The sequence below is a fragment of the Phodopus roborovskii genome, unplaced genomic scaffold (genome assembly GCF_943737965.1).
Source record: "Phodopus roborovskii unplaced genomic scaffold, PHOROB, whole genome shotgun sequence".
In the NCBI taxonomy this organism is placed as follows: Eukaryota; Metazoa; Chordata; class Mammalia; order Rodentia; family Cricetidae; genus Phodopus; species Phodopus roborovskii.
Genome location: NW_026126416.1, coordinates 3,176,436 through 3,190,021, shown reverse-complemented (window position 1 = coordinate 3,190,021; position 13,586 = coordinate 3,176,436). Strand labels below are relative to the sequence as shown.

Below are 13,586 nucleotides of genomic sequence, written 5' to 3'. Positions count from 1 at the left end.
TTAATAGATCACTTGGACATAATTTGTGTTTGGGTCTAGTGGTTTTTTTTTTTTTTTTTTTTTTTTTTTCCTAAAGGTGTGCCTGGAAATACTGTATGTATAGTCTACCACCATTAACAGTATTCCGATACTCATTGGATCTTAATTCAGTAGAAATACTACGTGTAATGAAATGCTAGCAAGTTTATAAACTTAAACACAAACATGAAATTACATTATTATTGCACTGAGTATAGGAAAATTTACTAACGTCTCACAGAAGTGAAGTCAGTTTACCTGCTACAACACATTTGCATTGCCACGGAAGTGATTTTTTTTAATCACTATAATAGACAAGCAGCCTCTATTCACATTCTAAGAAAATATACTTTATTAGACACCTTTGTTTTTAATTGTAAAGTATCCTAGCAATCGAAGGCTCAACACCGATTCCATGAATAAAGTGGGCCTGATAGCTAGCACTATTCTTTGAACTCAGAGGAACCTTGGCTCCTGCACTCCAGACCCTAGAGCCCCAGGTTCATTTCCCAGTGTGCATCTCTAGCTAGTATCCTCAAGAAATTTCTGAAAAAGCGTCAGTAAACTCACTCAATATACATTCAATAACAGAGAAAAATGATCCTCACTTGTAACAGGCATTAATATCCATGGCACATAAAAGTGTTTGAGCCTGTACTTACGCTATTTCCTAGGAAAACATCTGAGATTCTCAGAAATAGTGTCATGGGCATGCGGCCATGTTGGTCCTGTATCAGCCACTTGGTTTAGGGACACCCTCACTGTTACCTCAAAGTGTCTTGAATATTTTCTTAACAAAGGGCCCCACAGTTATGTAGCTGTTCACCGGAATCGACACAAAGCAACTTTTAGAAATGTTGATGGTAAAACAATAGAATCAACAATAAATAGGAAGTGATTTACTTTAAATACAAGGAAGCGTTTCCTAGTTGGAACTATTGTCAAAGGTTTAAATGTGCCTCTAACAGGGCTTACCCGTCTTAACAACAACAGAACTGAGTATGAGGCTTGACAATAACTAACCATGCAACTTTAAGCAAGTTACTCAACAATGTTGGTCTGTTTCCTTGATAAATTAAACAGAATTCGGACATGATCTACAAAGTCCCTGCCGCCTCTAAATACTATCTGTGAGTCCACAGTTTCAGTAGCAGGTAACACATAAATATCTATCTGGCACATTTTCACACTTAAAAACAGTAAGTTTACAGGTCTGTCATATTCCTTCAAATTTCTGTTAGAAATAATGCAACAAATGGGCCCAGAGATCCTAATAGGATGGTAGAATACCTACATGGTCTCGTGTGAGGTGATGGCAGGCAGAGTCCTCTACTAGGACCTTGTAATTAGGTCAAAGATTAACCATCAGCAGGGATGTTATGTCTCCAAACACCTCTGTAATTACAATGCATTTCTTCTTATAAAATGACATTCTGCGGTTATTATGGCAAAGACCTGAATGCGGAGACTGGCTACAGAAAAGACAAATTGCTTCTGAAAGCGTAACTGGCTTGTCCTGTGCAATTTTGATTACATATTAATCTTCCTAAGGACACATTTGTTCTGAACATACACTGAGTATCTGAGAGACTCAGATACACAACTACTTGCTATGTCCAAGTGTGGGATAACTTCACGGGTAAAGCGCCCGTCGGTTGGAATTTCAGTATTCCACGAACTTGCAGTGTGTGGAGAATCTCACTCTTGGTGGTCAGGGAAAGACTCAGATACTTCAAATTGATTTACGAGCCAGTAGGTGGTCACGGAACACATTCCATTGGCATCCCATTTCAGTCACTCTGACAACACAGTCTCCATCCAACTTGCAATGTTCTTTCACCTGCAAGCTGTCTTCTAAACACAGGTATTATCAGTGCCAAGAACATTTCTTCAGGAGACTTTTTTTTTTTATTATAAAAAAAAAAAAAGAAAACTCAGTAAAGAGTGTAAAAACACAATACAAGGAGTGATTCCTGTACTGCAGATAAGTCACTCTTGGGAGAAAGGTTCTGTTACTAAAACAGTTGAAAAAATATGATCCCAAGCAGTTCCAGTGTTTTCTACACTGCATAGACTTTTGCACATTAAGCGTGATTTTTTTTAAAAAAAGCAGAATTCAAGCATGGTTGCACACATCTATAAGGCCAGCAGTTGGTAAGGGGAGCCAGGAGGATCAGGAATTCAAGGTCACAAGCAAGCTTGGGACCAGCCTAAGCCACAGGAAACCCTATCTCTAGGTAAATTATAATTCAAACTTAAAAAAAAAGGGGGGGGGAAGTTAATATTCAGGAAGATATCAATGTCTCAAAAAAAAAAAAAGAAACTGTCTCTGTTATATTAGACCAGGCAGGATTAAGATAGAAAATTGTTTAAATTTTTATGTGAATAAAGAAATAAAACAGAGCCGTAAGATGGTGAGTCAACACAAACCTAAATTAAAAAACTCTGAGGAGCTTAACATAGAAGAGTCTGAGTCTGTAGCCCCAGCTCCTCCCCCTAAGTCCCTGCAAGGATGTGCCTGGCAGCTTGCAAAAGTGGCTCTGGGTCATTGCTCTCAATAGCTCCCAACAACAGGAACCATGCACTTGGAAAATCACCTCCTCACTTTCCCAAGTACACATAATCCTTTAGCTACGTCACAGACTACGTAACTGTCTTGATGGCATATCGTTTTAAACTGAGGAAATTCTTATGTTCTATACCTTCTTGCTATCAAACTACACAATTATAAGACAATGTACAGAATATTTCACATGTAACCCTGCTCTGTGAAAACTCTGCATAGCATTCTGTATACAATAAGCTAATTTATAAGATATATGCATGGGAGTATACAATTATTGCACAATTGCATTTGGGGTCACTGGCAAGGGTTGATTGTCTGATAAAGGCTACAACTGTAGTAACAGGCTGAAATAAGGACTATGGATATACTGGTATACACAATAATTCAATCCTATCAAAGAGAGATGATGCTATTGGGAGTTTGTTATTGCTTTAAGTATGCAAAGGTCAAGAGTGGAAAAGATACTTAAAAAATGACTACATTTCCAATACAATCTTCACATTTCGATAAGTAAAATAAAGATGTGTCTGAAAGTAAAACAATAACTCCACCAAGTAAGTAAACACATTTTCTAACTTTTAATCTTTGGAGATTAGAATTACCTCAAGACATGGCTGATACTTCAGCTAATTTATCAGGTCATGATAAGGTAAATTATATAATTTATTTTATTCCTGCAAATTCCCAATACCTTGTCTATCATCCTCTCTCCCTGACATTTGTGCCTAACCTGGGCATGGCGATAGCTGTAATCCCAGGATTTAGGAAGTGGAGGCAGGCTGGAGAGTTCAAGATCAGTTTAGGCTACTTAGAAAGATGCTGTGGCTGCTGATAGCTGGTCCATAGTCAACTTCACAAAGCTAACACTAACATCAACTGCGGCTTTACAAACAAATAATGATAAAAGTGGACATGAAGTTGGGAAGATGGTTTTGTGGGTCCCGGAAGGGATTGGAAGGATGGAGTAGGAGGTTGACTAGCTAAAAAATATATTGTATATGTGTATGACATGTACAAGTAATAAATAAAACTATTATTTTGAAAACATTTTAAAATGAACGAATAAAAGAAACAAATGGTGTTCCCAGATTATATTATTATATGACAGAATTACTTTGCACGGATGTGATTAAGTTTCCCAGCCAGCAGACTTTGAGTTAACCCAAAGGGACATTTGTCCTGGCTTCACATAATCCAGTGAGCCCTTCCAAGAAGTCGGAGACCCACAATCAGACTCTGCTGGCCTCGCCCGAAAAAGGGTCATGTGACAGGGGAAAGCAGGGACCTACGCAACTGAGGATGGCTGCATGGTGGCATTAGCGGCTTCTATTGATATGGCTACAAGGAACTAAATTCTCTGACAGTCAGGGAGCGTACCAGACACACACACACACACACACACACACACGCACGCACGCACGCACGCACGCACGCACGCACGCATGCAAAGGGAAAGACAAACAGAAACAGTACAAAGACAAAGAGAAGATACAAGAAGACAATCTGTGTCTAAATGCAACATAAATGAGAGCCTTAATTAATTAGTTGGAATAATGATGTGCTCCAGTCTTTAAAAACAAAGAAGATATTCATTTGAATTGTGTATTGTATACTTCGCTGAATATATTTTATTAGGATAATATTTATCTTTTTCTCAGTCATAGTGTTGCAGTAAGGCATTTGTTAGCAGATAAGACTTCCAAGCTTCCTCTGGAGACAGAGGTTATATTTTTTGTTGTACTGAAAGGGTAATAAGCACACATTCACATTTTTCTATTAATTCATTTTCAAATATACATTATAAGTTATCATTTGTACTTACGTTAGTTCAACGAACGAAGTATATTTTGCAAAGGGGACTACGAAAATTTTAAAAGTGTTGCAACGATACCGTTAGCAAGAGGAAATAAACAAAACTCTTGTTCAGATGTTCAGACTTGTTTACGCCCGAGTTTGAATGAACAGATTTCCCTGACATTACAGCGGTGAAGTAAGCACACGGGACTCACACACAATGGAGTGCACAAGAGTTCCATTCTGCCCAAAGCAGAGCAACTAGATGCCAACGGCACGACTTAACTGGACTCAAGTCTTTTCTGAGACCATCTTATTTCAGAGTCATGATTACTGTTAATGAAGAAATCTGTGATGAAAAAATAAAAAACCCCAGACTTCCTTTTATCCTCCAACTCATCTGGGAAGTATTTCATCTGACCACAGCCTCAGGTAACCCTTAGTCACTAATTAGAGAAAGACTGGATATTTCAACTATAAATCGCTTAATTATATTTGTCAGTCTGCTCTAAACCAATTAATTATTTACTTGCAAGAAATCTTTGATGCAATGCTATCCAGAGGTTCATCTCTGGAATAAAGACCAGGAGCTATACATCCGTTTCTAACCCAATTAGGCTGAAGCCTTGAGAGAGTGGAGCAATGTAGGGCCACATGGTGGTTTTGTGGCATTGCTAACACAATGCAAGCCTTCACTGCTCTCCTTTGGGAAGTGTTAAGGTTAAGGCACTATCGTGTTCTTTCACAAAAGAAGACCCCATGACCGTATCCTTTCACAATGCTCACAAAATCAGGGTGCTTAGAAAACAGCTTCGGAAATTCGGGACCCTCCACCCATGCCCCCTTCTGCAACTCTCAGGCCTGCACAGCACTTGCTAACTGGAAGAGGTCAAGGTATAAATCAGGAGGAGACCATCACCCATGCCGTATACAGGCCCTGGGAACAGGGAAGCTTAGCCAAGGTAATAGAACCAACTGTTATATATGATGTGAAACCCCAGGCACAGGACAGCCTAGTGAAGAGAGAGGTTACAGTCTGCTCAAGGAGTAGTAAGTCTCGGGCAAACGAAAACATCAATAAAATAATCATGCAACATCAGTGTGGGATTGCATTGCTAAATGAATGAGAAGAACGCTCTCCAGGGGAATAAATGCATATGCCCAAAGACATTTATGCAGAAAAGCACCTTTGAAGTCAAAGGGAAAGGCTAGCGGAACTGTTAACTGCATAAAGGGATCAAGGATAAAGAGACAGAAAAGTGACCAGGGATGAAGAGGGGCATCCTCAACACTAAGATAACAGTCATGGTCCTTCTGCAGAGACTAAGGGAGAATCACAGCTGAGTTCCAGTGGATACATTTGTTAAGTGATCACTGTGGGTCAGGACTGTTCTAGGGACATGGGAGGCGAACACACAGACTCAGAGTCTTCCCTTGGAAATCATCTCCTGTACCACAGGGGCTGCCAAACAATCCAGTGTTTCCTGTCATTGAGAAATCCCTGGAAGGGCCTGATGGAAAGCGGGGTTCGTATTCTTCCCTGACACCCAAAGACTCATGAAGAAATATAGATTTGCAGGATGGATACTGGTGGGTCAATCAAAAAGCTCCCGCCCTGTAGAGAGATGGCACATTTCCCGCTGTAGAAAGGAGCAATGGAGCTCAACGGGGAGAGAAATCTAAAATGCATTAAAAAAAAAAAAAAAGGTCACGCCTTTAATCCCAGCACTCGGGAGACAGAAGCAGGTAGATCTTTGTGAGGCCAGCCTGGTCTACAGAGTGAGTGCCAAGACAGCCAGAGCTACACAGAGAAACCCTGTCTCAAAAAACAAAAACAAACAAACCAAGATCAGAACATTGTGACAAACTGAAATAGTTCAGAGAGACAGAGAGAGAGAGAGAGAGAGAGAGGAGTATCAGAGAAGAGCTGTCATCTGCATGCACCCAAGCTGAGCCTCCACTTGAGGGCTTAGGGATACTCTGTAAGAAGATCATGTTTGCTTCCAGGCACAAGATGGAAATAACTGAATCCCGGATGAGTGAACTGACAAGGATCGTGTGTGTGTGTGTGTGTGTGTGTGTGTGTGTGTGTGTGTGTGTGTGTATGTACATATATATATATATGTATATATATATATATATATATATATATATATATATATATGGCAGCTGTAGCTCAGTCATTTAAGGGTAAGCAAACGTAAGTCAAGGTCATCTAGCACCCATGACCTCGAAGCCTTTTATTGCCATTGGTTTCCATTCCCAGATGCCCTGATGAAATCCAGTCCTTCATATACATTATTGCAACAGGAGTTACACAACTTTCTGTGAATACTGGTTTAGAAACTGTCTTCTGTGGTATATACTGAGCTGTAAGAAGATGTAAGCCTTGTATGTGCTAATGACCAAGGGGCAAAAAGATGGAGTTTTTTTTTAATCCCCCTTGGAAAAGGAGCTATCAAATGGTGTAAAGTGTTTGGGAGAGTAAGTGGGCAGTCTCTATGACTCTGAATGCAAAGACTCTGTTACTCAGCAATATCACAGGCATCTACACAACCATGGAAAACAGATGGAGAGATGCAACAGGGTACACCAGGTTTCACGCCTGAGCGTTCTGTGCTCTAACAAAGTAGTACTTAAATCGTGATATGCCGGAGAAAGCATACACACATATTGTCACACATCTATCATTGATGCACGTAAAGTTGGTAGTTACCTCTGGGAAATGTTAATGGATGCAAACCAGAGAAAACAAATCAAAGACAAACAGGCCTTTCGTATTTAAGACAGGAGGTAAGTGCAAAGCTTAAATCACATGGGGGAGGCGCATGTAACTATGTGTACCAAATTGTGTTGATTCATAATAAAATCCTACTTGAGTATTACATTATTGCTCTAAATACAACGTAACGATTTGGCTAAGTCTGAAATAACATGCTGTTTAACACACACACACACACACACACACACACACACACACACACACTATACTAGAGATCTAAAGGACCTGGAACCCTCACCTCAGAAGGCCTTCTACCTAGACGAGACACACACTGCCAGAAACTACGAGAAAGCCTGCACACTAAACACACATGAGGGAGGAGGGACAAAATGTCTAGGATTTTACCAAAGTACATTAAGTTGCCATGCACGAGGAGCTGACGGATGCCCGCCAACACCAGCCCGGGTAAACAGTCCGCCACACCCTGTCCATCTGCAAACTTCAGTAAGAAACCTGACTGTTTTAGTTTAGTGGACCCGTCTGTTTCCAGGAGGACTACTCACCCACATAGGATTCTTTTGTCCGGAAGCTTCCTTAGAGACAAACATTCACCCTCTTTCCCACAGCACCCCCACATAAGTGATTTTAACAACAACAACAAAGAGTCCAGTTAGGTTTATGTAATTTGCAGTCCTCTGTAACAACAGCTCTCTTTTGTATGCTCGAACAACTGGAAGGCTATGGACACACGGAACACATACACCCTAGTTTCTTTCTAAAGCAATGACTATAAAGTTTTATTACTCTTTAACTTGCAAAGAAATCCTTCGGCAGTTGGCAGATTCAGTAAGGGGTGGGATGTCCCTGAAACAGAAAATCAGATAACTGGGTCGGAAGCAACTCACTTTAAATGAGACGCTTAGCCAACTCCTCGCGTGGTAATGACATTACCTTCTTCTGCTTCCTGTGCTGGGAATGGAAAGGGCTAGGCAGGTACTCTGTCACTCACCTCATGCCCTTTCTACTTCATTTTATACAGTGCTGTTGCAACTAGAAAACCCCAGCCAAGTGTGCTCACCTTACAGGTAAGGGCTCCGTAAGAACTTGAGTGACGTAAGTTACAGTGCTCTACACTGCAGCCCCAATTCTGGAGCCAAGTGCTTTGGTTGGTTGGTTGTTTGGTTTGAGACAGGGTTTCTCTATGTGGCTTTGGAGCTTGTTCTGGAACACTCTTTGTACACCAGGCTGGTCTCGAACTGACAGAGATCCGCCTGCCCCTGCCTCCCAATTGCTGGGGTTAAAAGAGTTAACTGTTGAGCACCTTGATCAGAAAATCTAGTAATGAAATGAAATGTTGTGACACATTTGTTGTTGTTGTTGTTGTTTTGTTTTGTTTGTTTGTTTGTTTTGAGTGGATGATCAAGTACTTGGACCTGGTCATCAAAGAGTCCTGCCACACAGGAACCTGAAGAGCCGGTAAAGGAAAACATGTGGATTACTGTACCGAAGAGACCTAATTGCAAAAATGCCAGGCCTGCTATTTACTAGCAACTGTATTTATGCTCTGAAAGTGTGCCATTTACTTCCCAGGATCCTGCTGCAGATTAAAAGAATTTGGAATTCTCCTTACAGTAAGTAGCAACAGATTACTAGTGATTTACAAGAATCTACCAGTCCAAAGCCTTGATGCACAAGCTGACAATACCCAGACCCCTCACAAAAGCAGAACTTGAAAACACAACCTATGGCAACCTGCCAGAAAATCAAAACTTCAAGTTCACCTACAGCCAGGCTACGCTAGGAGCTCCCACCCAGAGCGTTCCTAACTCTGTTATAACTCCCTTTCCCTCTGCAATTGCTGTTAGTCCTCCTTGGTCCTTAAGTCTCTGCCAAAATGGAGACAACATTGGTTCTCAGTTAACTACCTTTGCTTTCCTTCTTTGGTTGGTTTAATTTGTCCCCACACTGGCCGGTTTATCTTCCTCGGTATTACAAAGGCTCAGCCAGCACTGTCAGTAGACTATATATGCAGGCTGTCGTCCATAAGTCTTTACTCTAGCCAAGGGACTAAAGCTGAACATGAAACACAATTCTAAAATCTGGGTAAACACAAATGGGTTTAATCGCTACAATGTCCCCATGAATTGTATTTTAGAGAAAGTGGTACAGAGACGTTAACATGAGGAAGGAAAGCAGTTTTTAACTTACGTTCATTCAGAGGTTTCTATTACTGCAACTGAACATAAACTCAATATGTTCTTAAGGAAGAACACTAAATAGCTTTCCAGTCAGACTGACATTCAAATTCTTAGCTGAGGAGCCCTCTCGGGTCATCATCTAAGCTGCTCTTAGATTTCTTTCCTTCACGTATGTGTGTCAGTGTGTGTGTCAGTGTGTCTATGTGTGTGTGTGGTGTGTGTATGTGTGTGGTGTGTGTGTCAGTGTGTGTGTGTGATGTGTGTGCATGCACGCGTGCATGCACATGGATTGTGTCTATATGTGGACATACATGAGCATGGATGGGCATGTATAAGATCCAGAAGCTAAGGTCTTCCTCAGTTGTTCCCTATCTTATATTTTGAGACAGGGTCTCTCACTGAATCTGGAGTTCACTTACTCAGCTCTATCAGCTGGCCAGTGATTCCAAGGACCCCTCTCTGTCTCCGCACCAGAGAGCTTTCGGTAACAGGTATCCAATAAATATTGCCCCTGGCCTTTTACACAGGTTCTGGAGACTACCTTCAGCTCCTCATCCTTGCTTGGGCAGCAAGGTCTTTAACAATCGAGCCATCTCTCCAGTCTGGGATTCCTTCCTTCCTTCCTTCCTTTCCCTGAGGTCCGACGACAAAGGGCCAAGGATAGGCTGCTCAAAAGTGACAAGCTGAAACATTTGAGCTTCAGAAAACAAGTCTCTAAGCCCAAATCCGAAGTGATGCGGTGCGTTTAGAAATGTAAGACACCTAGGGGGAACTCGGCTGAGTAAGCCAACTTCATGGCCATTTCCATCTTTTCCAACTCTATACGCTATTTACAGTGAGGTCCTTAAAATAGCTACCACTGGGCTGCAGAGATGGCTCAGCCGTTAAAAGCTAGGCTCACATCCAAATACAAAATAGCTACCACCATATACATTCCATAGACAGCTTTGTCAGAAAGACAAACAAAGGAACAAACTTACCTTTATCATTCTGGAGAGGTCGCCAGCATCTGCTAATTCCAAAACTATGTTCAGCTCGTTATCTTCGATGAACGATGCATAATATTTAATAACATTTGGGTGATTGAGTTGCTAAGGAAAAAGAAATCAAAAACTTTTAAATTCCAGGATCATGAAAAGCTTTTAATAATTTCAATTTAGCTATGACAACTCATTTTTAAATTGTACATATCTTGACAGCATATTTTTATTAGTCAATTTTAAAATGTAATTATTCAAAGTAAAACTAGATATGAATAAATTTAGTTTAATACTTTATTAGATATAGTAAATGATGTACTCTAGTTTTTTTTCTTTAAGTAGTTATGAGTAGTAGGCATGGTATGGTAGAATTGAATCATTAATTTGTTCAAAATTATATCATTCAAAATGAGGACTGTCGTACAAGAACATTCAACTGTAAAAGCATCACTTAATACTCTTACTTTTAAAACTAGAGCTGTTCCTACATAGCTAGACTGATCAAAACAACAATTAACAACCACTACTCGAAATCTAAATACGGACCAAGAAACATAAATACTTGGAACCTATCTATGTGACTAAGATCATCCCTAAGGAAAAAAAAAAAATCTCTCTCCTTGTAGAAATATGTGCAGCAATCTATCCAAACAATTTACAATTTTTCTGTTCCAACTTTAAACAAGTTAACACAAGACTTAATTTCTCAAAGAGAAATTCTCAAATTATATATGACTTTTTTATACTTAGTTTTTCTTCCATGCTGTTCATAGTCATACTATTTCTATTTTTAAAAGGTGTGTGTGTGCCTCAACTGCGAAAGAGTGGGAAGCATAGTTTTGAAATACTTTGGTTAAACCTGATACATTTTAAGAACATACACAGTTGTATAAAACATCAAGTTTTCCCTTTTCTTTAAAGAGAAGCTCCTGCTTCACAGCCCAGGCTGGCCTGGACTCAGGTTCTGACTGTCTTAGCTCCCAGGTGCTGGGTTTACAAGTGTGGCCCATCATACCTGGCTGGAAACAAATAAATACAGGAGACGCAATTCTGTACAAGGACGTCACTAACAAAAAAACACTGTCCGGGTTACCGGAACCTCATCGAACTCTCAGGAGGACAAGGAACTAAATGCTAATTCCTGGCACACTGTCGATATCCAGTTTGCCCAAATCTGCAGAAGTGATTTTAAAACGTTCATGAATGTGAATAACTTCGATTACTCCAGGCTCTCAATGTGACAGACACACTGTGACGTGACACCAATACACACTTCCATCACTTAACCAGTAGGATGGACTTACACAGAAGGTTCTATGAAAAAAACCTCTCCAGTGTTTTAGAGCCGTGGATCTATCTGTTCTGATTCAACTACTTTACCACAAATCAAAATTATATTCTCCAAAACACACATACTCTTAATCTGTGCAGTGTTACTAAAAACAAGTGTGTCACTAAGCAAGCCTTAGAGATAGTTTCACTTCGAAATGATAAGTTATTTTATCAACACGTTCAGAAATATTAATAAACAGCCAAGCGCCCATTACTTACCTTAAGGAGATCTATTTCTTTGATGCAGTCAGCACGTGCTTTGGCATCCATTAAATCAAATATCTAAAAATGAAATTTAGAATCACTTAATAAAATTGTGATCTATACTTTAGCCTAACATGTAAATTCATAATAACACATTCTCCACATACACACACACATAAACACACACATATATACACACACATATATACATATGTACGTATACACACAGAGGTGTATTTGCAGTTATTTACCATGAAGGTTCATAAGAACTTTACCTTATGCTAACACAAAGCAACAATAACCTTAGATATTTTTCCTCCAAAGGTAAATAGCTGGTTATATCATGGCCCCAACATCTGTTGCTCAAATCACAGGGACAGAGGTGATGGTCAACTGAATAATATAATAATAATCAATGTGCATTGAACAGCTAACACATACTGAGTGTATGTCATAAACTATTCCATCTAATTCTCACCACAAAGATACTTGCATTCCCATGCTGTAAATGAAGAAAGGGATACTTTCGAAACTTAGATTGCCAGAGGGTCATGCAGCTCATCAGTGGGACAAGAGACATTCATTGTTTGTGCCACAGTCAGGCTAGAGCTAAACCACTACTCTGATTTACAAATGGCTTTTCATTTGTAATACATTGACCTGTATTCCTGGCAGGGATAGTGCAGAACACAGTAGTAATGACTGATCTTTGAAAACATGGGTGGCAAAATTTTATCACTTTAAATACCAAGTACAGGTACTTGTAAATATACAACCACATACACTATGTCTTCGGCATTGAACTTTCGGGAAGAGAGATTAGGAAACAAAAGCACAAAAACAATAACCAAAGGATGTTAATGTATCTTTAAAAGTAAGAAGTTTCAAGGTCTTAAGTATGTAGAAAACAATGATTTTCAAATATTAATTATTATGCTACAAGTGGATTGGATCCCATTCATTTAACGTTTCTTAAATTAATGGTATCTTCAGCCAACAACTTGAATTAAGTAAGTCCTGCTACTTTAGATAATCAGGTATGTGTATAGCTTTAAATAATGGGGGCAATCAAAAGAAAAAAAAAAACTTGTTTTGTTTTCAAGACAGGGTCTTTCTGTATAGCCTTGGCTGTCCTAGGACTCACTCTGTAGACCAGGCTGGCCTTGAACTCACAGAGATCTGCCTGCTTCTGCCTCCCATGTGCTGGGCTTAAAGGCATGTACCACCACCCAGTCCAAATCTTTTTAATCAAGGAAAGGACACTGAAAGCTCCCAGTAGGTGTGGCCCTCTTTACCACAACCTCCTACAGGCGATGCTGGCTGCAAGTCAGATACAAGGATGGAGACACAGGCTTGTAGTAATGCAGTTGAGTTAACACCGGGACTTGAACCGGAGTCTTTCAGCTAACTCCACAGCCAGTGATTTCTCCCACTGGCCTGGCCTGGCCTGGTCCGAATTCTAGATTTACTTCTCATAGATAAGCAGTAAATACCAAAATGTGTGTGCAAAGTTACATATCAGAAGCCTAAAGAGGGAATCGCCCTGTGGGTAAAGGATAACATTAAGTAAAAAAAAAAAAAAAAAAAAAGAAGAAGAACTACCAGCCAAAAGGAAAGACACGTGACTCATAGACATGAGGCGAATAATTAATTACAGCCTATATTAAGAGGCAACTTTTAATAGATATTCTTCTGAATAGTTGCACAGGACTCTAATTTTTCTCATATTCAAATAAAAGCCAGCATAATAGAACAGTGGTCTCTGGAGACTA

At 39.9% G+C, this 13,586-nt stretch overlaps 1 protein-coding gene across 2 annotated transcripts in view; it reads right to left on the bottom strand.

Annotated features, from left to right (window-relative positions):
• Positions 1-13,586, bottom strand: part of Nek7 (NIMA related kinase 7) — a 122,904-nt gene that overhangs the window by 31,359 nt on the left and 77,959 nt on the right. For both annotated transcript variants that reach the window (XM_051183187.1, XM_051183186.1), the window contains 2 exons: positions 11,830-11,892; positions 10,279-10,389 (listed from right to left, as the gene is read on the bottom strand). In XM_051183187.1, coding sequence (XP_051039144.1) covers positions 10,279-10,389; positions 11,830-11,892 — 174 coding nt within the window. The remainder of the gene's footprint in view (positions 1-10,278; positions 10,390-11,829; positions 11,893-13,586) is intronic.